The sequence below is a fragment of the Esox lucius genome, chromosome 10, assembly GCF_011004845.1.
Source record: "Esox lucius isolate fEsoLuc1 chromosome 10, fEsoLuc1.pri, whole genome shotgun sequence".
Taxonomy (NCBI): Eukaryota; Metazoa; Chordata; class Actinopteri; order Esociformes; family Esocidae; genus Esox; species Esox lucius.
The window spans coordinates 29,293,853-29,321,261 of NC_047578.1; the positions used below are offsets into that span (position 1 = coordinate 29,293,853).

At 43.8% G+C, this 27,409-nt stretch overlaps 1 protein-coding gene across 2 annotated transcripts in view; it reads left to right on the plus strand.

Annotated features, from left to right (window-relative positions):
* LOC105031624 (nuclear factor of activated T-cells, cytoplasmic 1) overlaps window positions 1-27,409 on the plus strand; it is a 130,797-nt gene that overhangs the window by 78,764 nt on the left and 24,624 nt on the right. Inside the window, exons 8-10 of one of the 2 annotated variants that reach the window (XM_029122953.2) lie at window positions 5,800-5,932; window positions 24,840-24,886; window positions 25,151-25,427. In XM_029122953.2, the coding sequence (XP_028978786.2) occupies window positions 5,800-5,932; window positions 24,840-24,886; window positions 25,151-25,427 (457 nt within the window). Of the gene's footprint in view, window positions 1-5,799; window positions 5,933-24,839; window positions 25,428-27,409 lie in introns of both variants that reach the window. The other variant, XM_029122952.2, reaches the window with a different exon arrangement.

Sequence of the window (27,409 nt, forward strand, 5' to 3'; positions counted from 1 at the left end):
CCATCATGTCTTGTTACCACTGTGCAGGCTGGTGGTGGTGGTGTAATGGTGTGGGGGATGTTTTCTTGGCACACTTTAGGCCCCTTAGTGCCAATTGGGCATCGTTTAAATGCCACGGCCTACCTGAGCATTGTTTCTGACCATGTCCATCCCTTTATGACCACCATGTACCCATCCTCTAATGGCTACTTACAGCAGGATAATGCACCATGTCACAAAGCTCGAATCATTTCAAATTGGTTTCTTGAACATGACAATGAGTTCACTGTACTGAAATGGCCCCCACAGTCACCAGATCACAACCCAATAGAGCATCTTTGGGATGTGGTGGAACGGGAGCTTCGTGCCCTGGATGTGCATCCCACAAATCTCCATCAACTGCAAGATGCTATCCTATCAATATGGGCCAACATTTCTAAAGAATGCTTTCAGCTCCTTGTTGAATCAATGCCACATAGAATTAAGGCAGTTCTGAAGGCGAAAGGGGGTCAAACACTGTATTAGTATGGTGTTCCTAATAATCCTTTAGGTGAGTGTATGTTTTTTCATTTGTAAAAAAGGTTGCACACTTATTTGCAATTTTTTTGGGGAATTACTTTTGTAATTGTAAAAACATATTGTAAACTTATAAAAAAGATTTGCAAACTTGTAATTACTTTTGTAGTTGTATAGAAATGTGAATAATTGTGACTAACTTGATATTTGGAATCATGCATCTCATCATTAACAAATGTAAAATACTGACACTCAGAGTTTTGTCACAAAAACTTCGCTAGAAGTGTGACATTTATTTTATTTTATTTGTAAATCACTGTTTCACAGCATCTGCAAGCGGAAATGTGGACTGATTGGCACGGTATAGCTTTTCTGACAAATGAACTGAGTCTGTCCCGTTTTCACCTTTTAACCAGTCTGAGTAGATTCTGGAACACCAGTGTTTAAACTTGATACTGATGCATTGCAGAGGAGGCGAAACAGGTCTCGGCATGGTCGGCTTCTCCTACCTGCTCATACCTCTGTTGTTGATACTATACAAACCTTTTATCCAGTTCTTGTCAGAGTTGTCAAGACCTGAACCCAAACACAGATTGGACATGGGAAGTATTAAAGAAGATTTATTGAACTGAAGCACAACAACGGTGAAACAAAACGCAAGGTGGGGTTGGAGTAAGGAGCGGGTTTGGGGTGCGAAGGTCCAGGGTCCCAGGTAAGTGAAGCAGGTGGGTAATCCAGGTGGCAGGGCAGGGCAGGTCTGGAAATCCAGGTGAGACAGGTGAATCTCCCAAGGCAGGTGTGTCTAGGCAGGGTATGGGAAACATAATTAGAAACAGGGGAACGTGAAAAGCAAATGAAGCACAGAATAGAGCTGGTACATTATGAACCTACTAAGGCGACTAACAATCCGGCAGGGAGATGACATCAGGACTCCTCCTAAATACCGCTGGTGATGAGCTGAGCAGGAACAGGTGTGTGATTGCGGAGTTGGAGCAGTTGGGCACAGGAATGTGAGGATGTTCTGCCCCCTCATTCGTATCCCGGGAGACCGGAACAGACAGACAACAATAAACACACAGACAGAAGCTAGCGCACAGGGGAGAAACTCACTGAGCAATGAAACCAACGAAAAACACAAAACAGACACGCCACGGAGGAAGGGTCATGACAGTTCATTCAATGTGACAATACAATTGAGAAATACAAAAAACTGTTTTGAATGAAAACAATATAAACGTTTTAGGAATAAATTACTACAATGGAAAAACATTAAATGGCTAGGACATGGCTAGTTAACATTCTGCATATGATTTTTCGACCTGAAACTGTACCCTGTTCTCTGGAGTAGAAATTCCTATAAAGTATCAAAAAGAGATCAAAGAAAAAAAAATTAATAATTTTAAGATGTGAACCATATTCGGCCCCCCTGATCTGAACCCGAGCAGTGTTCAGTTATTGGACTTCTGTGCTAGTCACAGTTTGTCCATAACGAACACCATGTTCAAGCATAAGGGTGTCCATCAGTGCACATGGCACCAGGACACCCTAGGCCGCAGGCCGATGATCGACTTTGTTGTCGTTTCATCTGACCTGCGGCCGTATGTCTTGGACACTCGCGTGAAGAGAGGGGCGGAGCTGTCAACTGATCACCACCTGGTGGTGAGTTGGATCCGATGGCGGGAGAGGAAGCTGGATAGACTCAGCAGGCCCAAGCGTACTGTAAGGGTCTGCTGGGAACGTCTGGCCGAGTCTCCTGTCAGAGAGATCTTTAACTCCCACCTCCGGCAGAGCTTCGACTGGATCCCGAGGGAGGCTGGAGATATTGAGTCCGAGTGGACCATGTTCTCCACCGCCATTGTCGAAGCGGCCGCTCGGAGCTGTGGCCGCAAGATCTCCGGTGCCTGTCGAGGCGGCAATCCCCGAACCCGGTGGTGGACACCGGAAGTAAGGGATGCCGTCAAGCTGAAGAAGGAGTCCTATCAGGCCTGGTTGGCTTGTGGGACTCCTGAGGCGGCTGACGGGTACCGACAGGCCAAGCGGACTGCAGCCCGGGTGGTTGTGGAGGCAAAAACTCGGGCCTGGGAGGAGTTCGGTGAGGCCATGGAGAAGGACTATCGGCTGGCCTCGAAGAGATTCTGGCAAACCGTCCGGCGCCTCAGGAGAGGGAAACAGTGCCCTACCAACGCTGTTTACAGTAGAGGTGGGAAGCTGTTGACCTCAACTGGGGATGTTGTCGGGCGGTGGAAGGAGTACTTCGAGGATCTCCTCAATCCCGCCGTCACGTCTTCCATTGAGGAAGCAGAGGATGAGGGCTCAGAGGTGGACTCGTCCATCACCCGGGATGAAGTCACTGAGGTGGTCAAGAAACTCCTCGGTGGCAAGGCACCGGGGGTGGATGAGATCCTCCCTGAGTACCTCAAGTCTCTGGATGTTGTGGGGCTGTCTTGGTTGACACGCCTGTGCAACATCGCGTGGCGGTCGGGGACAGTGCCTTTGGGATGGCAGACCGGGGTGGTGGTCCCTCTTTTTAAGAAGGGGGACCGGAGGGTGTGTTCCAAATATAGGGGGATTACACTTCTCAGCCTCCCCGGGAAAGTCTATGCCAGGGTTCTGGAGAGGAGAATACGGCCGATAGTAGAACCTCGGATTCAGGAGGAACAGTGTGGTTTTCGTCCAGGCCGTGGAACACTGGACCAGATTTATACCCTCTACGGGGTGTTGGAGGGTTCATGGGAGTTTGCCCAACCAGTCCACATGTGTTTTGTGGATTTGGAGAAGGCATTCGACTTTGTCCCTCGCGGCGTCCTGTGGAGGGTGCTTCGGGAATATGGGGTCCTGGGTCCTTTGCTAAGGGCTGTCTGGTCCCTATACGACCGAAGCAGGAGCTTGGGGCCGGAGGGTGTCAGGTTTGGGGACCACACAATTTCGTCTTTGCTCTTTGCGGATGATGTTGTCGTGTTGGCACCTTCAAACCAGGACCTTGAGCATGCGCAGGGACGGTTTGAAGCCAAGTGTGAAGCGGTGGGGATGAGAATCAGTACCTCCAAATCCGAGGCCTTGGTCCTCAGTCGGAAAAGGGTGGCTTGCCCACGTCAGGTTGGTGGAGAGTGCTGGCCTCAAGTGGAGGAGTTTAAGTATCTAGGGGTCTTTTTCACGAGTGAGGGAAGGATGGAACGGGAGATTGACAGACGGATCGGTGCAGCTTCTGCAGTAATGCGGTCGATGTATCGGTCTGTCGTGGTGAAGAAAGAGCTGAGCCGCAAGGTGAAGCTCTCGATTTACCGGTCAATCTACGTTCCTACTCTCACCTATGGTCATGAGCTTTGGGTCATGACCGAAAGGACAAGATCCCGGATACAGGCGGCCGAAATGAGCTTTCTCCGCAGGGTGGCTGGGCGATCCCTTAGAGATAGGGTGAGAAGCTTGGTCACCCGGCAGGAGCTCGGAGTAGAGCCGCTGCTCCTCCACATCGAGAGGGGTCAGCTGAGGTGGCTTGGGCATCTGTTTCGGATGCCTCCGGAACGCCTTGCTGGGAAGGTGTTCCGGTCCCGTCCCACCGGGAGGAGACCCCGGGGAAGACCTAGGACACGCTGGAGGGACTATGTCTCCCGGCTGGCCTGGGAACGCCTCGGTGTCCCCCCGGAAGAGCTGGAGGAAGTGTCTGGGGAGAGGGAAGTCTGGGCATCTCTGCTTAGACTGCTGCCCCCGCGACCCGGCCCCGGATGAAGCGGAAGAAGATGAATGAATGAATGAATGTGAACCATATTAAACTGGTATGTATATGCCCAAACTAGTCTAATACAAAATATTAATCATGGAAAGTGAATTTATATTATTCTCATGTTAAATACAAAGGCAAAACGGTCGTAGCCTTGTAAGTTCTTTGCTAGTTGCTAGATTTAAATTTGAGTAATTTAGCTAGTAGACTCCAGTAAAATGTTGTGCTTTGATCTAGCAAGGTGGAAAGGTCATCTAAAACATTTGTTAACCTATCAAAACTGAGGTAGGCTACGAGAAGCTGACTGTTTAACCATGTTTTTTTCCTGGGCATCACTACAATTTGAAACCAGTTGAAACACTGGCGCTGCATGTTCCTGAATCTACTCAGATTGGTTTAAAGGTGAAAACATGTTGTGTTCACGATGCATTCAGTTCATTGTTCAGAAAACGCTAAGGCCTGTCAATCAGAGTCCTCATGGGTATCTCCACTTGCAAACGCTGTGAAATGTACTATCGCAGACTATGATATACAAATAAAAATCTCTTGTGAAATTTTTGTGTCAAAACATGTCTGTATTTTACAAGTGTTAATAATGAGTTGCATGATTCCAAATATCAATTTAGTTACAATTTTGCTCATTTTTATACAACTACAAAAGTAATCATACATTTGCAAATCTTTTTTCCAAGTTTGCAAAAAGTTTTTACAATTACAAAAGTAACAAATATTTTTTACGTGTTCAATCTTTTTTGCAAATAAAAAACTTGTTTTAACCATTGGGGTGGTTTTCCCCCCTTTTCACTTTTACTTATTGGCTATAAACAATATGTAAAGCTTACATATTGTTTATAGCCAATGAATTCTGACCACAACACAACCATGGCGAATCGTTTTTCCAACACAAATGTTTTCTGCAAACCCTTTTCTAACAAATATATTCATTGTATCACAATAAATGTGAACAGAACAATGAAATAATTCACCTTTTGTGCAAACAGTCCAATATGTTTTTGACACCCATTCTTCTATTTATCATTGAATTCAGACCACAAAACTATGTGGAAATTTGTTTCCAACACAAATGTTTTCTGCAAACGCTTTCCTTACACAAATACACATTGTTTCACAATAAATGTGAACAATGAAATAATTCACCTTACTTGCATACAGTCCAATATGTTTGACACCCATTATACATTTTCTATTTATCATTGATTACCAGGTGATATCAGGCCACAATCACCCGTGTGGAACAGTTCTCCAATCCCAAATACGCAAAGCAGACAATATCTATAATGATCACAGTACATTATTTCATGATATGTTACTTACCCGCTATACAAACAGTGCATGAATGTTATTGAATGAAATATATTCTCATTAACAGTCATTCTGGTGTTGCTATTATCCCATTGCACACCCTACAATATTCTTTATTACACTTGAAAAAGTTATATAAAAAAGTAAGGAACGAAATCAAAGGACTAACATGTGAAAATGGTGGTATAGACGTTCACTAGGCAATGTATGGGTATAAATTGGTTCTGACTATTCGTGGCGTTCCCTTTTACTTTGCATTGCAGACATCTCTTCTCATTGAAATCCCTCCTTATCGGAACCAGAGGATATCAAATCCTGTTCAGGTGAACTTCTATGTGTGCAATGGCAAGAGGAAAAGAAGCCAATACCAGCGCTTCACCTACATGCCTGCCAATGGTAAAATCTTTCTTTCTCTCTCTGTCCATTTCCATACCATTATTCTTTCATATCCCAGAACAATTAAAGCACTAATGTATATATGACCAAAAAAAAACAGCATATTCTGTATTACTCCTTTGTCTAGTGGTTTTTAAGCAATGAACAAATTAATTTTTTTAGCTACAGTGGGGCAAAAAAGTATTTAGTCAGCCACCAATTGTGCAAGTTCTCCCACTAAAAAGATGAGAGAGGCCTGTAATTTTCATCATAGGTACACTTCAACTATGAGAGACAAAATGAGGGGGAAAAATCCAGGAAATCACATTGTAGGATTTTTAATGAATTTATTGGTAGATTATGGTGGAAAATACGTAGAAATAACAAAAGTTAATCTCAATACTTTGTTATATACCCTTTGTTGGCAATGACAGAGGTCAAATGTTTTCTGTAAGTCTTCACAAGGTTTTCACACACTGTTGCTAGTATTTTGGGCCATTCCTACATGCAGATCTCCTCTAGAGCAGTGATGTTTTGGGGCTGTCACTGGGCAACACAGACTTTCAACTCCCTCCAAAGATTTTCTATGGGGTTGACATCTGGTGACTGGCTAGGCCACTCCAGGATCTTGAAATGCTTCTTACGAAGCCACTCCTTCGTTGCCCAGGCGCTGCGTTTGGGATCACTCTCATGCTGAAAGACCCAGCCGCGTTTCATCTTCAATGCCCTTGCTGATGGAAAGAGGTTTTCACTCAAAATCTCACGATACATGGCCCCATTCATTCTTTCCTTTACACGGATCAGTCGTCCTGGTCCCTTTGCAGAAAAACAGCCCCAAAGCATGATGCTTCCACCCCCATGCTTCACAGTAGGTATGGTGTTCTTTGGATACAACTCAGCATTCTTTCTCCTCCAAACACGACGAGTTGAGTTTTAACCAAAAAGTTCTATTTTGGTTTCATCTGACCATATGACATTCTCCCAATCCTCTTCTGGACCATCCAAATGCTCTCTAGCAAACCTCAGACGGGCCTGGACATGTACTGGCTTAAGCAGGGGGTCTGGCACTGCAGTATTTGAGTCCCTGGTGGCGTAGTGTGTTACTGGTGGTAGCCTTTGTTATTTTGGTCCCAGCTCACTGCAGGTCATTCACTAGGTCCCCCCGTGTGGTTCTGGGAATTTTGCTCACTGTCCTTAGGATCATTTTTACCCCATGGTGTGAGATCTTGCATGGAGCCCCGGATCGAGGGAGATTATCAGTGGTCTTGTATGTCTTCCATTTTCTTATAATTGCTCCCACAGTTGATTTCTTCACACGAAGCTGCTTACCTATTGTAGATTCAGTCTTCCCAGCCTTGTGCAGGTCTACAATTTTGTATCTGGTGCCCTTTGACAGCTCTTTGGTCTTGGCCATAGTGGAGTTTGGAGTGTGACTGTTTGAGGTTGTGGACAGGTGTCTTTTATACTGATAACAAGTTCAAACAGGTGCCATTAATACAGATAACGAGTGGAGGACAGAGGAGACTCTTAAAGAAGAAGTTAGAGGTCTGTGAGAGCCAGAAATGTTGCTTGTTTGTAGGTGACCAAATACTTATTTTACCGAGGAATTTACCAATGAATTCATTAAAAATCCTACAATGTGATTTTCTGGATTTCTTTTCCTCATTTTGTCTCTTATAGTTGAAGTGTACCTATGATGAAAATTACAGGCCTCTCTCATCTTTTTAAGTGGGAGAACTTGCACAATTGGTGGCTGACTAAATACTTTTCTGCCCCACTGTATTTCCATTGTAAAAAGGCATCTCCATAAAATCTGTTATTTTCCATACCTGTAGCTTTAAGACCACTTGGAGTGGTCTGCAAGAAGTATGGATATGTTGTATTGTGTGAAAAGCTATGCTGAAAAAAGTATATATATGTTGACCCACCAGTTCAAATGCAGACAGCTTGGAGTTAATTGCAGACAGCTTGAAGTGAGCATCCAGTGGGTGGTTCAAAGCTCTGATTCAACTTTGGGCCCAGCCCTAAATGTGGGCGCTGACATGCCTCAGTCGCTGTTCCCTTTTGAAAGTGCAGCATTGTCCTCAACCTCTGGTATGAGTCGGGGAGACGGAGGGTGGGGAAACTGGGCCTGGTCAGTGTCTCACCGGGTCAGACAACTGTCTCTTCACAAAATAAGCTGCCTGGACAGTGTGGTCAGGGAATGCCAAAACCTTTAGTAGTCTACACGTTAGGTCCAGCCTAGACATCTAAAATGTATAGTAAGGGAAGATTTAATTTCCTTTTCAGTCATGAGACCATGGTTTTGGTTGGGAAGCACACATTCAACTGCACCTATAGTTTGGAAACTATAGTTTACGATACTGAAGTTTAACTAACTCCGAGCCTAGAAAGGAAAATCTGTTCTGGGACCACCAAATTCCTGTTAAAATTACCTTTCAGTTATTAAAAAAGTAAAACATTTTATAGTGAAAATGAATGGATCATTATTCATGAGATCATTAAAATAACAACCGACTATAAAAATAAAAAAGATGTCAACAACCTGCTAAAAACCTAGAGGATGGGAACCACTGCAACAGAATGCCACACAGACTAGTCAGATCTGAAAATGTGTAATAAGACCATTTACACAACAAAGAGGCAACTCCGGGATACTGGCCTTTCTATAGATCTGCCCCTGTCCAGTGTCTGGGTTCTTTTGCTCATCATAATTATTTCTTTTTATTGGCCAGTATGAGATATGGCTTTTCACTATTGACTTTAAGACTGGTGTTATGTGGTACTTTTTAATGAAGCTGCCAGTTGAGGACCTGGGAGACGTCTGTTTCTCAAACTACATAATGTATTTGTCCTCTTGCTCAGTTTTACTCCAGGGCTTCCCACCCATCTTTCTATTCTGGTTAGACCCAGTTTGCGCTGTTCTGTGAAAGGAGTAGTACACAACATTGTACGAGATCTTCAGTTTCTGGACATTTGATCCTGTAATCGAACCCACAGAGATTGAAGATACTGAAATACAGTTAGGTCTGGAAATATTTGGACACTGACACAATTTTGGCTCTGTACACCACCACAATGATTTGAAATGAACCAAGTGAGGTGCAGTTGGAGTGCAGACTTTCAGCTTTTATTCAAGGGATTGAACAAAAATATTGTAAAACTTTTTAGGAATTTTAACTTTTCAATTTCCCTTGCATTGAGAGTTCCTTTGACCGCATGTGGGTTCACAGCAACAGCTTCCAAATGCGAATGCAACAAATGAATTCAACTCCAGACCTTTAACATGCAAATTGATGAAGAAATAACTAAGATTGCCCACACCTGTCCAATAAACAGCTTTTGAGTCAAATTCCAATTACTTTACGTCCCTTGAAAAAGAGGGTGCTACATATAAAAGAGCTGTAATTCCTAAACACTTTCTCCAATTTGGATGGGAATACCCTTGAATAAAAGCTGAGAGACTGCACTTTAAGCCCAAACTCATTATCAGTAACTTGACTATATTCTGGTAAACAGACAAAATAACAAAACTTGTCCAAATATTTCCGGACCTAACTGTAGTCTAAAGAAGGCCAGTTTTATTGCTTCTTTAATCAGCACAAACATTTTCAGTGGTGCTAACATCTGAAAAGTCGCAAAAGGTTTTTGTAATGATCCCCAAACTTTTGGAAGGTAGTGTACACTCACCTAAAGGATTATTAGGAACACCATACTAATACTGTGTTTGACCCCCTTTCGCCTTCAGAACTGCCTTAATTCTACGTGGCATTGATTCAACAAGGTGCTGAAAGCATTCTTTAGAAATGTTGGCCCAAATTGATAGGATAGCATCTTGCAGTTGATGGAGATTTGTGGGATGCACATCCAGGGCACAAAGCTCCCGTTCCACCACATCCCAAAGATGCTCTATAGGGATGAGATCTGGTGACTGTGGGGGCCATTTCAGTACAGTGAACTCATGGTCATTTTCAAGAAACCAATTTGAAATGATTCGAGCTTTGTGACATGGTGCATTATCCTGCTGTAAGTAGCCATCAGAGGATGGGTACATGGTGGTCATAAAGGGATAGACATGGTCAGAAACAATGCTCAGGTAGGCCGTGGCATTTAAACGATGCCCAATTGGCACTAAGGGGCCTAAAGTGTGCCAAGAAAACATCCCCCACATCATTACACCACCACCAACAGCCTGCACAGTGGTAACAAGGCATGATGGATCTATGTTCTCATTCTGTTTACGCCAAATTCTGACTCTACCATCTGAATGTCTCAACAGAAATCGAGACTCATCAGACCAGGCAACATTCTTCCAGTCTTCAACTGTCCAATTTTGGTGAGCTCGTGCAAATTGTAGCCTCTTTTTCCTATTTGTAGTGGAGATGAGTGGTACCCGGTGGGGTCTTCTGCTGTTGTAGCCCATCCGCCTCAAGGTGGTGCGTGTTGTGGCTTCACAAATGCTTTGTTGCATACCTCGGTTGTAACGAGTGGTTATTTCAGTCAAAGTTGCTCTTCTATCAGCTTGAATCAGGCAGCCCATTCTCCTCTGACCTCTAGCATCAACAAGGCATTTTCGCCCCCACAGGACTGCTGCATACTGGATGTTTTTCCCTTTTCACACCATTCTTTGTAAACCCTAGAAATGGTTGTCCGGGAAAATCCCAGTAACTGAGCAGATTGTGAAATACTCAGACCGGCCCGTCTGGCACCAACAACCATGCCACGCTCAAAATTACTTAAATCACCTTTCTTTCCCATTCTGACATTCAGTATGGAGTTCAGGAGATTGTCTTGACCAGGACCACAGCCCTAAATGCATTGAAGCAACTGCCATGTGATTGGTTGATTATATAATTGCATTAATGAGAAATTGAACAGGTCATCATCATCTTCCACTTATCCGGGGCCGGGTCACGGGGGCAGCAGTCTAAGCAGAGATGCCCAGACATCCCTCTCCCTAGACACTTCCTCCAGCTCTTCCGGGGGGACACCGAGGAAGATGATGATGACCCAGCCAGGAGACATAGTCCCTCCAGCGTGTCCTAGGTCCTCATCCCCACTACTTCACACTCGGCTGCAAACCGTCCCAGTGCATGCTGAAGGTCCTGGTTTGAAGGGGCCAACACGACAAGATCATCCGCAAAGAGCAGAGATGAAATCGTGTGGTCCCCAAACCTGACACCATCTGGCCCCTGGCTGCGCCTAGAAATTCTGTCCATAAAAATTACGAACAGAACCCGGCGACAAAGGGCAGCCCTGCCGGAGTCCAACATGCACTGGGAACAAGTCTGACTTACTGCCAGCAATGTGGACCAAGCTCCTGCTTCGGTCGTGCAGGGACCTGACAGCCCTTAGCAAAGGACCCAGGACCCCATATTCCCGAAGCACTCTCGACAATGGCGGTGGAGAACATGGTCCACTCGGACTCAATATCTCCAGCCTCCCTCAGGATCCAGTCGAAGCTCTGCCAGAGGTGGGAATTAAAGATCTCTCTGACAGGAGACTCGGCCAGACTTTCCCAGCAGACCCTTACAGTACGCTTGGGCCTGCCGAGTCTGTCCAGCTTCCTCTCCCGCCATCGGATCCAACTCACCACCAGGTGGTGATCAGTTGACAGCTCCGCCCCTCTCTTCACCCGAGTGTCCATGACATACGGCCACAGGTCAGATGAAACGACAACAAAGTCCTGGTGCCATGTGCACTGATGGACACCCTTATGCTCGAACATGGTGTTCGTTATGGACAAACTGTGACTAGCACTGAAGTCCAATAACTGAACACCGCTCCGGTTCAGATCAGGGGGGCCGTTCCTCCCAATCACGCCCCTCCAAGTGTCACTGTCGTTGCCCACGTGGTCGTTGAAGTCCCCCAGTAGAACGATAGAGTCCCCAGTCGGAGCACTTTACAGCACCCCTCCCAGAGACTCCAAGAAGGTCGGGTACTCTGCACTGCCGTTCGGCCCGTAGGCACAAACAATAATGAGAGACCTATCCCCGACCCGTAGGCGCAGGGAAACGACCCTCTCGTTCACTGGGGTAAACTCCAACACATGGCGGCAGAGCTGGGGAGCTAAAAGCAAACCCACACCAGCCCGCCGCCTCTCACCATGGGCAACTCCAGAGTGGTGAAGAGTCCATCCTCTCTCAAGGAGTGTGGTTCCAGAGCCCAAGCAGTGCGTAGAGGTGATCCCGACTACCTCTAGTCGGTACCTCTCAACCTCTCGCATGATCTCAGGCTCCTTCCCTGCCAGCGAGGTGACATTCCACGTCCCTAGAGCTAGTTTCCGTGTCCAGGGATCGGGCTGTCTAGGCCCCCGCCTTCGACTGCCGCCCGATCCTCTCTGCACCGGCCCCTTATGGTCCCTCCTGTGGGTGGAGAGCCCACGGGAAGGCGGCCCCACGTCGCTCCTTCGGGCTAAGCCCGGCCGGGCCTCTTGGGGAAAGGCCCGGCCACCAGGCGCTCGCGTACGAGCCCCAACCCCGGGCCTGGCTCCAGGGTGGGGCCCCGGCTGCGCCATACCGGGCGACGTCACGGACCTCAACATTTTCATCATCATTAAGGGGTTTTGAACCGCTCTTAGTCTGACCCGTTGCCTAGGACCTGCCTTGGGAGACCCTACCAGGGGCATATAGCCCCAGACAACATAGCTCCTAGGGTCACTTGGGTACTCAAACCCCTCCACCACGTTAAGGTGGCAGTTCATGGAGGGGAAATTGAACAGGTGTTCCTAATAATCCTTTAGGTGAGTGTATATTAACCTGTTGGACATTCCATTCTAGAACCATGGGCATTTATATGGACTTGGCCTCCATTTGCAGCTACAACAGACAACACTCTTCTGCAATGGCTTTCCACAAGACTTTGTCATGTCGCTGTGTGAATTTGATAACATTCAGCCAAAATAGCATTTGTGATGTCAGGCACTGATGTTGGATAAGATGGCCAAGCTTGCAATTGCCGTTCCAAATTATCCCAGAGGTTGGTGTGGAGGCCACTCAAGCTCCTCCCCACCATCCTCGTCAACCCATGTCTTTATGGACTCCACTTTCTGTACAGGGGCACAGTCATGTTGGAACATGAAAGGGCCTTCCCCAAACTGTTGCCACAAAGTGGGACGCACCCAACTGTCGAAAATGTCTTTGTATCCTAAAGCCCAACACAGCCCTGGACCATTAACCATCCTTCACCAAACTTTACAGTAGGCACCATGTATTCCAGTAGGTAGGTTCTCCTGGCATCCGCCACACCCAGATTTGTCCACCAGACTATCAGCTAGTGAAGCGCTATTCATCACTCCAGAGAACATGTTTCCACTAGGGATGTGCATTGGACCATATTTAACTATCAGAATAGTATGTGTTGTTATTCGAATAGTATTCGGTTAACTGATATACATGTTTTTAAAACCAACCAATACCACATGAGTGCTAATACATAACGTGCAAAGGAGATGGTGTTGTTCTCATGTAAAATCAGCTCAATGACCGCTCGTGTGACAAAAAAGCAACTGCGTGTATGGAGGAAGCTGTGTGGTTGCCCCGCAAAACTATAGAACTAGAAGACAATATTAATCAACACACAACATTGAGATTATTGGATGGAAGAATCTAGAGAAGCTAGTTAGTTAAGCTAGCCAGCTACAGTGGGGAGAACAAGTAATTGATACAGTGCCGATTTTGCAGGTTTTCCCACTTACAAAGCATTTAGAAGTCTGTAATTTTTATCATAGGTACTCTTCAACTGTGAGTGGCGGAATGTAAAACAAAAATCCAGAAAATCACATTGTACGATTTTTAATTAATTTATTTGCATTTTATTGCATGACGTAAGTATTTGATACATCAGAAAAGCAGAACCTAACATTTGGTACAGAAACCTTTGTTTGTAATTACAGAGATCATACATTTCCTGTAGTTTTTGACCAGGTTTGCACACACTGCAGCAGGGATTTTGGCCCACTCCTCCATACAGACCTTCTCCAGATCCATCAGGTTTCAGGGCTGTCTCTGGGCAGCTCTCTCCAAAGATTTTCTATTGGGTTCAGATCTGGAGACTGGCTAAGCCACTCCAAGACCTTGAGAGGCTTCTTACGGAGCCACTCCTTAGTTACCCTGGCTGTGTGTTTCCGGTCGTTGTCATGCTGGAAGACCCAGCCACGACCCATCTTCAATGCTCTTACTGAGGGAAGGAGGTTGTTGGCCAAGATCTTGCGATACATGGCCCCATCCATCCTCCCCTCAATACGGTGCAGTCGTCCTGTCCCCTTTGCAGAAAAGCATCCCCAAAGAATGATGTTTCCACCTCCATGCTTCACGGTTGGGATGGTGTTCTTGGGGTTGTACTCATCCCTTCTTCTTCCTCCAAACAAGGCGAGTGGAGTTTAGACCAAAAAGCTCTATTTTTGTCTCATAAGACCACATGACCTTCTCCCATTCCTCCTCTGGATCATCCAGATGGTCATTGGCAAACTTCAGATGGGCCTGGACATGCGCTGGCTTGAGCAGGGGGACCTTGTGTGTGCTGCTGGATTTTAATCCATGACGGCGTAGTGTGTTACTAATGTTTTTCTTTGAGACTGTGGTCCCAGCTCTCTTCAGGTCATTGACCAGGTCCTGCTGTGCAGTTCTGGCCTGATCCCTCACCTTCCTCATGATCATTGATGCCCCATGAGGTGAGATCTTGTATGGAGCCCCAGACCGAGGGAGATTGACCATCATCTTGAACTTCTTCCATTTTCTAATAATTGCGCCAACAGTTGTTGCCTTCTCACCAAGCTGCTTGCCTATTGTCCTGTAGCCCATCCCAGCCTTGTGCAGGTCTACAATTGTATCCCTGATGTCCTTACACAGCTCTCTGGTCTTGGCCATTGTGAAGAGGTTGGAGTCTGTTTGATTGAGTGTGTGGACAGGTGTCTTTTATACAGGTAACGAGTTCAAACATGTGCAGTTAATACAGGTAATGAGAGGAGAACAGGAGGGCTTCTTAAAGAAAAACTAACAGGTCTGTGAGAGACATAATTCTTACTGGTTGGTAGGTGATCAAATACTTATGTCATGCAATAAAATGCAAATTAATTATTAAAAAATCATACAATGTGATTTTCTGGATTTCATCTCTCACAGTTGATGTGTACCTATGATAAAAATGACAGACATCTACATGCTTTATAAGTAGGAAAACCTGCAAAATCGGCAGTGTATCAAATACTTGTTTTCCCCACTGTATATGCAATTTGCTTAACTCACCGTTTTCTGCACTCCCAGCCGCCTTTCGATTCCACAGCTGAACTTTACGTAGCGTTGTGTGGCCAAATATATTTTCTGGAGGTAACATTAATTCAGTAAATATATTCCATCTTCCCTTAAATTATTTGACTTTCTTCCACTTGCTAACAGTATGCAAAAAGTATATATTGCGTGAGTCTGGCTGACTGGGCAAGACCACACTACTACCACTTTGATTGAGGAACATAAACACACGTGTGAAGGAGCGCATGTTATAAAAATACTTAAAATGGTATACTTTTGAAAAATGTCATGGTAAATTGTCATATGTAAAAAATAATATATATATATTGGAAAGTCTATTTATTCCAACCAAAAAACTACATATACTTAAACAAATTGGGGTTAATTAAAAACTCACTCAAGTATTCAAATACTAAATACATTTTGGGTATTCGAATATTCGACTATCCGTGGCCATCCCTAGTTTCCACTGCTCCAGAATCCAGTGGCGGTGTGCGTTACACCACTCCAGCCAAACGCTTGTCATTGTGCATGTTGATGTGAGGCTTGCATACAGCTGCTCGGCCATGGAACCCCATTTTGTGAAGCTCCCGACGGGCAGTTCTTGTGCTGAGGTTGCTTCCAGAGGCAGTTTGGAACTCTGTGGTGAATGATGCAACAGATGATAGGCGATTTCTACACACAATGCGATTCAGCGCTCGGCGGCCCCGCTGTGAGTTTGCATGGCCTAACACTTCGTGGCTGGACTGTTGTTGCTCCGTAGATCAAGTAGAGCAGACATTTCAGAAACTGAATTGTGGCAAAAGTGGAACCCTATGACAGTGCTATGTTTCATGTCACTGAGCCCTTCAGTTCAACCCATTGTTCTGCCAATGTTTGTTTATGCAGATTTCATGGCTATGTGTTGTATTTTATGCAGCTGTAAGCAATGAGTGTGACTGAAACATCTGAACTCAATAATTAGTGGGGGTGCCCACATACTTTTGGCCATATAGTGTATATACACTCACTTAAAGGATTATTAGGAACACCATACTAATACTGTGTTTGACCCCCTTTCGCCTTCAGAACTGCCCTAATTCTACGTGGCATTGATTCAACAAGGTGCTGAAAGCATTCTTTAGAAATGTTGGCCCATATTGATAGGATAGCATCTTGAAGTTGATGGAGATTTGTGGGATGCACATCCAGGGCACGAAGCTCCCTTTCCACCACATCCCAAATATGCTCTATAGGGATGAGATCTGGTGACTGTGGGGGCCATTTCAGTACAGTGAACTCATTGTCATGTTCAAGAAACCAATTTGAAATTATTTGAGCTGTGTAACATGGTGCATTATCCTGCTGGAAGTAGCCATCAGAGGATGGGTACATGGTGGTCATAAAGGGATGGACATGGTCAGAAACAATGCTCAGGTAGGCCGTGGCATTTAAATGATGCCCAATTGGCACTAAGGGGCCTAAAGTGTGCCAAGAAAACATCCCCCACACCATTACACCACCACCACCAGCCTGCACAGTGGTAACAAGGCATGTGGTAACAAGGATGGATCCATGTTCTCATTCTGTTTACGCCAAATTCTGACTCTACCATCTGAATGTCTCAACAGAAATCGAGACTCATCAGACCATGCAACATTCTTCCAGTCTTCAACTGTCCAATTTTGGTGAGCTCGTGCAAATTGTAGCCTCTTTTTCCTATTTGTAGTGGAGATGAGTGGTACCCGGTGGGGTCTTCTGCTGTTGTAGCCCATCCGCCTCAAGGTTGTGCGTGTTGTGGCTTCACAAATGCTTTGCTGCATACCTCGGTTGTAACGAGTGGTTATTTCAGTCAAAGTTGCTCTTCTATCAACTTGAATCAGTTGGCCCATTCTCCTCTGACCTCTAGCATCAACAAGGCATTTTCGCCCCCACAGGACTGCCGCATACTGGATGTTTTTCCCTTTTCACACCATTCTTTGTAAACCCTAGAAATGGTTGTGCGTGAAAATCCCAGTAACTGAGCAGATTGTGAAATACTCAGACCGGCCCGTCTGGCACCAACAACCATGCCATGCTCAAAATTGCTTAAATCACCTTTCTTTCCCATTCTGACATTCAGTATGGAGTTCAGGAGATTGTCTTGACCAGGACCACACCCCTAAATGCATTGAAGCAACTGCCATGTGATTGGTTGATTGGATAATTGCATTAATGAGAAATTGAACAGGTGTTCCTAATAATCCTTTAGGTGAGTGTATACACTGAACATAATGACCATCTGTGTAATATGATGTTGGTCCTCCATGTGCCACCAAAACAGCACCGACCCACCCAAGCATGGACTCTACAAGACCCCTGAAGGTGTCCTGTGGTATCTGGCACAAAGACATTAGCAGCAGATCCTTCAAGTCCTGTAAGTTGCGAGGTGGATCCGCCATGGATTGGACTTGTTGGTCCAGCACATTCCACAGATGCTAATTGTATTGAGATCTGGGGAATCTGGAGGCCAGGGCAACACCTTGAACTCTTCATCATGTTCTTCAAACCATTCCAGAACAATGTGTGCAGTGTGGTAGGGTACATTATCCTGATGAAAGAGGCCACTGCCATCAGGGAATACCACTGCCATGAAAGGGTGTACCTGGTCTGCAACAATGTTTAGGTAGGTAGCATGTGTCAAATTGACATCCACATGAACGCCCGGACCTAGGGTTTCCCAGCAGAACATTGCCCAGTGAATCACATTCCCTCCACCGGCTTTTAGTCTTCCCACAGTGCATCCTGGTGCCATCCTTTCCCAGGTATAAAGCGCACACATACATGGCCATCCACATTAAAGAAAATGTGACTCATTGGACCAGGCGACCTTCTTCCACTGCTCCAAAGTTAAGTTCCGATGTTTGCTTGCCCAATGTATGCACTTTCTGGTGGAAAGGTGGCATCATGGGCATTCTAACCAGTTTACAGCTACACAGTTCCATACGCAGCAGGGTGCGATGCACTGTGTGTTGTGACACATTCCTCCCGTAACCATCATTAACATTTTGTGACTTGTGCCACTGTAGACCTTCTGTAGGTTGAGACTAGACGGGATAGCCTTTGTTGCCATCACACATCCATGAGCCTTGGGCACCCAACATCATGTCACCAGTATGTAGTTTGTCCTTCCTTGGACCCCTGTCGGTAGGTATTTATGACTTCTGACTGGGAGCATCTCACAAGGCTTGCCGTTTCGGAGATGACATAGTTTTCTGGGACAATTTGGCCCTTGTCAAAGTCGCTCAGGTCTTTACTCCTGCCCATTTCTCCTGCATCCAACACATTGACTATGGGAACATTGTTGGCTTACCATCTATTCAACCCAGACTTTTACACGTGCCCTTGTAAGGAGATGTTTCATTGTTAATTTCACCTGTGAATGGTCATAATGTTTTTGCTCATCAGTGTACATAATGTGTACTGCTATGTTTGCTCCAGTTCTATCCTAGCACAACATAACGTTAACTAATGTAGCATCTCTCTATAAAGAGGTTTTGGTAACACTTGAAGTGTAGTTTCATAACTCTGTTATAAGGTGTATCTCAGATCGGCCAATAAAAAAAAACTTTATTAAGATAGGCAAAGGAACACAGACACTAGAGAGAATAAGATTGGAAAAAAGCGTAATACATAGTTTGACTTCTTTCTAAACTTCTTACCGTTAACTGGAGATGCTATAGGGAATGTAAACATTGCAATATTATTTATAATAAATCAAATAATTCATGTAAATTACACAATGACACAGCTGTTTCCTCAACCAGTGACCTGTCTATGGACAATGCTATGGATAGCACAATATTTTGGTGGCCTGGTGCAGGTATTTCCTTACGCTGTATACATTTTGAAAATGATTGAAAAGATTTTCAAATGTAATGTACCTATAACATTATTAGTAAAAATTTAATACTATTTGATTGCAGCCATATTTACAATTGCATGGTCTGTGTACTATATTAAATCCATGCAATTTCCTTGCATGAGCTAACAAATTTATCAAAGGTTTGCTGCAATGGATACATCCTTTGCAACATAATTAACTACAATAATTAACATAATTAACTACAAACAGGTTACTGTTTGCTGCTAACGTGCAGCCTATAGCTTTAAAAATAATAAATCGAATAAATTTGATATTTCCACACTATAGGCTCTGTGCACAAGCGTATGGACGAACTTCCGCTTTAGCCAGATGTCGGCATATCATTTTTACATATCGGTTTACTTAAGGCGATCACCCGCGTCGCCCAAAATTTCAGTCTCCAAGACCTGCCTAAAATAAGCATTAGTGATGTCCATCGAATTGTTGATGCCTGGTCCCCTGCTCCAACAAGCAAGCTGAACAAGGGATTCAAACTCTACGAATCGAGTTATCTGCACAACTACAAGGTTAAGTAGTTTACTGTGGTGTGTCGGCTGGCTATCGGCTAAGCTAGTTAGCGATGTGTTCCTTTTTAGTGTAGTATTAGGCAGGACAATAGAACGCATAAAAATTCACCCTAGCCTCAAAAACGGCAAAAGAACGCTGGCTGAGCTGGAACGCTGGCTGAGCTGGAACGCTGGCTGAGCTGGAACGCTGGCTGAGCTGGAACGCTGGCTGAGCTGGAACGCTAGCGCTTCCCCATAACAAGTGAATTGAAACAAACCTTCGTTCAGCCTCTTCTAACCTGAATGAAGCTTAAAATTCCATAGCCTCAAAAAAGCACCAAAACAGGTCTCTTCTTTTATTTTACTACTGTAACCTCATTTCACAACGAAACTGAAAAATAACAACTGGCATAAGAAGTAAACATCTGGTCCTATATGGTGTTAATTGCGCTTCAACCTGCATTACGTGGGAGTATATAAAAAAATCGCCTTTTCTATTTCTAGTCTAGCGTTTGAAGTCATTGAATGGCACAAGCCATATTTTATTAAAAAGAGGACATTCTCCTGATTTAAAATGATGCCCCACTTGTATCTTGAAACTGAAAAGAGTCACGTACATTATATTTCTTTTTTTTCCCGTACAACAGCATCACTCATCTTGTTGTGAGTTTAGGTGTTTACTAATGCGGATGAGTATTAGTAAGTAAACCGTAAACTGCAATACCGACTTCTAGACAAAAGCAGAAGTTTGTCACTACGCTGGTGCACAGAGTCTAATATTTTTTTCTGTGTTAATTGGAAACCAAAGAAGTCAGTTACAGTACCTATCTACCCATAGCCCACCTACAGTACGAAAACAAACTAACACGTTTAAAATGCACGCTCCTTCCATTGCGCTGACAGACTTTGCGCGCACCATCATTACACCTTCGTCGAAACGTTTACATATGGACATCAAACTAACTAAGCCGCTTGGCCTGGAGAGCTAGCTAACAAAAATGTAAACAGTTTGATAACTTACCTACAGTAGTAATGTTAACTTGCAAATAGCAAAGTTAGCCAGCACTGTACATTTGTTACGTTGTTTTTAGCTGGCTTTATGTTAACGTATATGTATATCCTAAAAGGACAATACTGCTAGCTACAGATAAGCTGGATAATCATGTTGGGGAAAGACATAACAAGCTTATTTTCTAACCTGCCAGGAGCAGAACGGGCAAACTGAAAAAAGTAATTGATCTCTACGAGCCATTTATATTCAATACAAATTGACATAGTCTACAGGTCTATACAAACTCAGAGTTTGTGATTGGTCAATAAACCTGTCCTTCGATTGCGGATTGAAATGAAGTTGACTTAACTCTAAAATACCTGGAAAAGGTTTACTTTGTTTAGGACTGGTCAATGAAACAGCTTTGAAAATAACCCAACTGCATTTCTTCCCACAAATGCTAGTCAGAGTTTTCTGGTTCTATAAAGGGGTGCACGTTAACATTTTTGCCATAGCACTCAGTGTACCCTGCTTACACACTTCACTGACATAAAAAACTGATTATCTGAAATGAAAAACAGGCAACCCTTGGGTTCACCAGGACCAGGATTGGGAAACACTGCCCTGGTGCATTCTTACTAAAAAGAAAGTTTGTATAACCACAGGTTCCTCGATGCACTATTTACAGGTTCCCCTGTAAATGGTTCTAAATACAACACTATATAAAGGGTTCTACCAAGAGCCATTTTATAATCTAAAGGTGTATCAGTCTGCATTAACTTCTTTTAGATCAGGAGCATGGTCATTGCACTGTACCCACTTGAACCAAATGTTTTGAAATCACCCAGTTTTCCTTACCAAGTAGGTAAAGGTCCCTTTTCACATAAAAAAGGTAAGCCTGCATTATATAAAAAGTTTATAATTATATAAAATAGGAATTATTTTAATGATATTCCATCCATCCATCCATCCATCATCTTCCACTAATCCGGGGCCGGGTCGCGGGGGCAGCAGTCTAAGCAAGGATGCCCAGACTTCCCTCCCAGTGGGACGGGACCGGAAACACCTTCCCAGGAAGGCGTTCCGGAGGCATCCGAAACAGATGCCCAAGCCACCTCAGCTGACCCCTCTCGATGTGGAGGAGCAGCGGCTCTTCTCTGAGCTCCTCCCGGGTGACCGAGCTTCTCACTCTATCTCTAAGGGATCGCCCAGCCACCCTGCGGAGAAAGCTCATTTCGGCCGCCTGTATCCGGGATCTTGTCCTTTCGGTCATGACCCAAAGCTCATGACCATAGGTGAGAGTAGGAACGTAGATAGGTGAGAGTAGGAACCGGTAAATTGAGAGCTTTGCCTTGCGGCTCAGCTCTTTCTTCACCACGACAGACCGATACATCGACCGCATTACTGCAGAAGCTGCACCGATCCGTCTGTCAATCTCCCGTTCCATCCTTCCCTCACTCGTGAACAAGACCCCTAGATACTTAAACTCCTCCACTTGTGGCAGGGACTCTCCACCAACCTGAAGTGGGCAAGCCACCCTTTTCCGACTGATTTTAATGATATTATATACTATAATTATATTTTTATTTTTTTAAATTCATAAACTTTCATATCCGGAAATCTAGAACTGTGAAAGTTTTCACTGTTTTGCCGACTGATCCCGGTTATTGATGGGTACAGACCATATTTTGCAAATAAAGCTGTCTGAATTTTGGCTGCGTCAGGTTCATGTTAGCTATTTGTCACAGGAGAAGCATCATTACTATAATCATACAAACAAGACTGGAACTAGATAGGAAGGTGAAAAGCTACAGTTTATAAAAATGTCATGATAGCATTATGACCATCCTGTGTCTCCTTTCTTGAAAAAAGTTTATGATAATACAAAAGAAGCATTTTGACCATAATCATTGCAGCCAGATAGGCCTATCTTCGTCAGTAGTCACAAACACGATGTCATGTCCTGCTCCTGAAATCTACTGCTGGCGTCCTAGTCATGAGAAACATTGCACTGGGGAAGGTAAATAGCTGACATTACTTCATGCATAATTATATCGATATATAGCATTTGTAATGAAATGTAATATATAAATACTGTTTATAAGAAGACTGGTGTTTTTATAGACTTGCGTATGTGTCATAACCAATCATAAAAACACAATATGTCACAATATTTCTAAATATGTGTCATTAGAGTGTTGTGACCATGTTATAACAGGATATGACATTATATGTCAGCTGACATGACACCTTATGACATGGTCATGACAGAGTTATGACCATGTTATGACACTACACTTCAAGTAAAGTGTAATGTATATATCATTTTGTAAAAGAAATTCACATAAATGGTTATTTGTTTGTAGGATTCACTCGTTAACATGTCTTGTTGTATAGCTGCATTACTGCGGTCAATAGTTCCACACCTGGTTGCAGCATACAGACAGTGCCCTGGGTCCTTCAGAGGGTGGCACAAATAGTCTCAGAGCCACCTGGTTTGGACTGGTGGATTTGGGTTCCATTTCCTTGTTATGCTCTGTTGGCCAGTAATGTGCTCTCCTTCAACATGTGTGTGGTTGAAAGTACTTCCTAGTTGATTGATCTGTTAGATAAAAAGGAGAATGGCTTGGCAAGATTGGAAGACGTGTTTGTTTAGAAGGCCATCATTGCAAATTTGACATTGGTATTGGTATTGTAGAATATATTATTATTATTAAAGTGTTTCTTGTCAAATACTATGGTTATGGGTGAAGTGCCAGTGGAATACATTGGCTTTAACATGTATCTACAACAACACATGCTCAAGAATTTAACCAACGCATGCTCAAGGTTTCAAACCAACCCAACGCATGATCAAGGATTTAACAAGAAGAGATAGTCACTTACAGTAAAGTGGGTATTGATTTTTGACTATTCAATTTAAAAAAGTTATAATTTAATACATTTGATATTGAGAATAGATCTGGTGAAAATAAAGCAATTTTCAAGATTAAAACTTGGATTATTTTGTTATTAAATATTTTATATATTAGATTATATTCCCAATTGTGCAAACATTGAAAAGTATGTTCAGATAGTTTTAATCGAATAAAAAAATAATTAAGAGTATCAAATAAGAAATTGTACTTATTGGAGTGGCTTTTTTTTTGTTTGGTTGGCTGTTGCTATAAGTATGTTAACCCACACTTTTTAGCAGTACTTTTATTTTGGGGACGCACCCATCACAGATCTTTCTTGTGGAAACGTAGAGGCACACTTTCAGGATTTATGCTAATGCGAAATATTTGCTCTGCTCCTACTCATCTCTGTCTGTGATCAGTTTATTCTGTTGCTGACAGACAGACTTCCTCTAATGGGGACTAAAATAGGAGTATGTTTGCTATTTTGAACCTGTGGTTGGTGTGACTCGTCCCATCAGGGTTCTTCTTCACTTGTTGACAAAAGGCTCAGCAACCCTGTTGTAACAACATTTCAGTCATTTTCTGAGAAGATATGCCACAAAACACCAACTGTATTTCATGCATATTAGACAAAATCAAGAGAGCTTTAAAAGATTTGCATTAGAACATAATAATTTTATCCAAGAATAGCCACCAAATGAAAGAAGGAAAGATACAACGGTTAGTTGTCAGTTGACTGCATCATTGGCCATTAAACCAGATTGGATTGACTAAGCATAATTTGTGTTACCAAACAGGAGGAGATTGAAGGAATCTTTTAGATGTGGTGGGAACAAGACAGCGAAGAGAGGGAGTGGAACATCTGAAAATAACCATGATCTCCACACGGATTATCATTGCAATCCTCAAAGCATTCTACAGCCACCATTTTGTTTCACTGCTGAGCCACGTAAAGTAAGGGGCTCTGTAACAGAGCACTATATAAGTACAACTTTTTTCTCAATGAGAGCACTAATTTATTTAAAGTTGTAGATATCGGCTGTCTACTGGATTTTGCTTCTGCTGCTGTAACATATTTCCTAGTGCACGTTTATAGGATATTATTCCTGGGATTGAATTCAGAGAAAATAGGCCTCTTTGTTATTGAACCAGCTGCATGTCTCTTCTGATGATGATTCATCCCTTTTTTTCTCTCCCACTTTTTTTCAGCAGGGTGGGAGAGCTTAGGCCCAGACACAAAGTCTCATTGATGGGAGTGTTTGTTTGACTGTGGGTATCCTAGCCACAAACCCACTCACTCACACTTGTTCACTCTCTCGCCCGCTTTTACTCAACAGCAGATCAAACTTGATGTGTATTAGTTTCTGCTCACTATTCTCTCCTTTGTGTCCTTTTTTCAGTTCCAAAGATAAAAATGGAGCCACATGACGACTACGACCACCCTCAGGTGTGTACCCAGCGTGACCTTGGCCTGGCCCTGCATCCCAAGCCCTACTACACACAGCAGGTCATGAATCCAGACCTTCGGCCATGCGTAGGGGGCTCCTACTCGCCCTGTCCACAGAGACTTGGAGGAAAGCCTGCTTCACTGTCCAGTTCATCTCCCAGTAACAGTCCCCCACTGCATGACCTGTCTCCTACCACGCCCTTGTCCAAGTGTCTGTCAGCAGGCCCATCCCAATCTCCGATACCACATGTCTCCATCATCCAGGAGACTCCTGGACGCCACCAGATGCCACCTGTCCTCTACCCTTGTAGTAGTGCTTCATCCTCCCCAGGCTCTCAGCCCTCTGGCACCAGCTGCAGGGAGGCTCCATTCTCAACAATCCTCTGCCTGACACCACCCCAGTCCATTAGTGGAAATTCCAGCCCAGTGACCCAACAGTTCTCCAAAGTGCCAGAGCGAGGTGGTCGCTCAACGAGCCCTTCACTGCCCATCAGCATCAAACAGGAGCCGCAGGAACTAGACCAGATGTACCTGGATGATGGTGCGTTAAACAATAATAAACCTCTTCATATTTTTCAATTGCATTCTTTATAAATGAAACATAACAATGAAATATACAGTAAATCAAATGGTAAACAAGAAACAAAAATAAGGCAAAACTAGGGGCTTGAAGAGCAGCTATTTGTTTACTTAAATCATATCTGCAAGCTGTATTAGTTCTGTCTTGGTTTACTGCTATAGGTGGTTTCAGAGAACAAGCGGTGGATGGGGCACAGTTCTTAACACTGTGTATTGTCCCCTTTAGCATCAATGACAGGGTGCAGTCTTTTGTAATAGTTGTCTTTGAGGCCCCGAATTCTTGCAGGTGGTATAGCTGCCCATTCGTCTTGGGAAAATGCCTCCAGGTCATGCAAAGTCTTTGGTCGTCTTGCTTGAACTGCACGTTTGAGATCTCCCTAGAGTGGCTCGATGATATTAAGGTCAGGAGGCTGTGATGGCCACTCCAGAACCTTCACCTTTTTCTGGAGGGTCAACTTGGCCTTGTGGCTTAGGGTCATTGTCATGCTGGAAAGTCCAGGAGTGTCCCATGCGCAGCTTTCGTGCAGAAGAATGCAAATTGTCTCCCAGAATTTTCTTATAACATGCTGCATTCATTTTGCCATAAATGTTCACAAGATTCCCCCTGCCTTTAGAGCTCACACATCCCAAAACATCAGTGAGCCATGCTTCACAGTGGGGATGGTATTCTGTTTACTATAGGCCTTGTTGGCCCCTCTCCAAACATAGCGCTTATTGTTGTGACCATAAAGCTCTATTTTGGACTTTTATGGAGCTCTATTTTGGACACTCCTATTAGTGTGCCAGAAGTTGTGAGGCTTATCAAGGGGTTGTCGGGCATATTGTAACCATGCTTTTTTTTGGTTTTGGTGCAGTAAAGGCTTCTTTGTAGCAACTTGACAATGCAGCTCATTTTTGTTCAAGTATCTACGTATTATGCTCCTTGAAACAACCACACCATCTTTTTCAAGAGCAGCCTGTATATCTCCTGATGTTACCTGTGGGTTTTTCTTTGTATCACAAACAATTCTTCTGGCAGTTTTGGCAGAAATCTTTCTTGGTCTACCTCAGGGTTGTCCAAACTATTCCACGGAGGGTCCTGTGTCTGCAGGTTTTTGCTCTCTTCTTGTACTTGATTGACTAATTGGCTTACTAATTGGTTAGTTTCTACCCTCACCTGGTTGTTTAGGTGTGAACTGGGAACCAATTTATAGGAAAAACCAAAAACCTGCAGACACACGGCCCTCCGTGTAATGGTTTGGACACCTAGGTCTACCTGACCTTGGCTTGATATCAAGAGATCTCCAGATTTTCCACTTCTTAATAAGTGATTGAACAGTACTGACTGGCATTTGCACGGCTTTGGATATCTTTTTATATCCTTTTCCATCTTTATTAAGTTCCATTACCTTGTTACACAGGTCTTTTGACAGTTAATTTCTGTTCCCCATGGCTCAGTATCTAGCCTGCTCAGCGCATCCATGTGAGAGCTAACAAACTCATTGACTATTTATACACAGACACTAATTGCAATTTAAAAAGCCACAGGTGTGGGAAATTCACCTTTAATTGCCATTTTCACCTGTGTGTGTGTTACCTTGTGTATCTCAATCAATCAGTCTGTAACAAGGCCAAACATTCAAGGGTATGTAAACTTTTGATCAGAGCCATTTGGGTGATTTCTGTTATCATTATGATTTACCAAGGAGCCAAACAACTATGTGATAAAAAATGGTTTCGTATGATCACTATCCTTAAATAAAATTTTTGTTTTGCATGATCTTGGCAAAATTTCACAATTTCTGCCAGGGTATGCAAATTTATGAGCACAACTTTAGCTCTCCAAATACATCCTGCATTTTCCAACTGTCTACATACAGTACATGGACTCAGTACTTTACTATCAAACCAGAACTCTGCTAGTTTCACTCCCCTACACAATGGTCAAATGAACCAAAACATCAG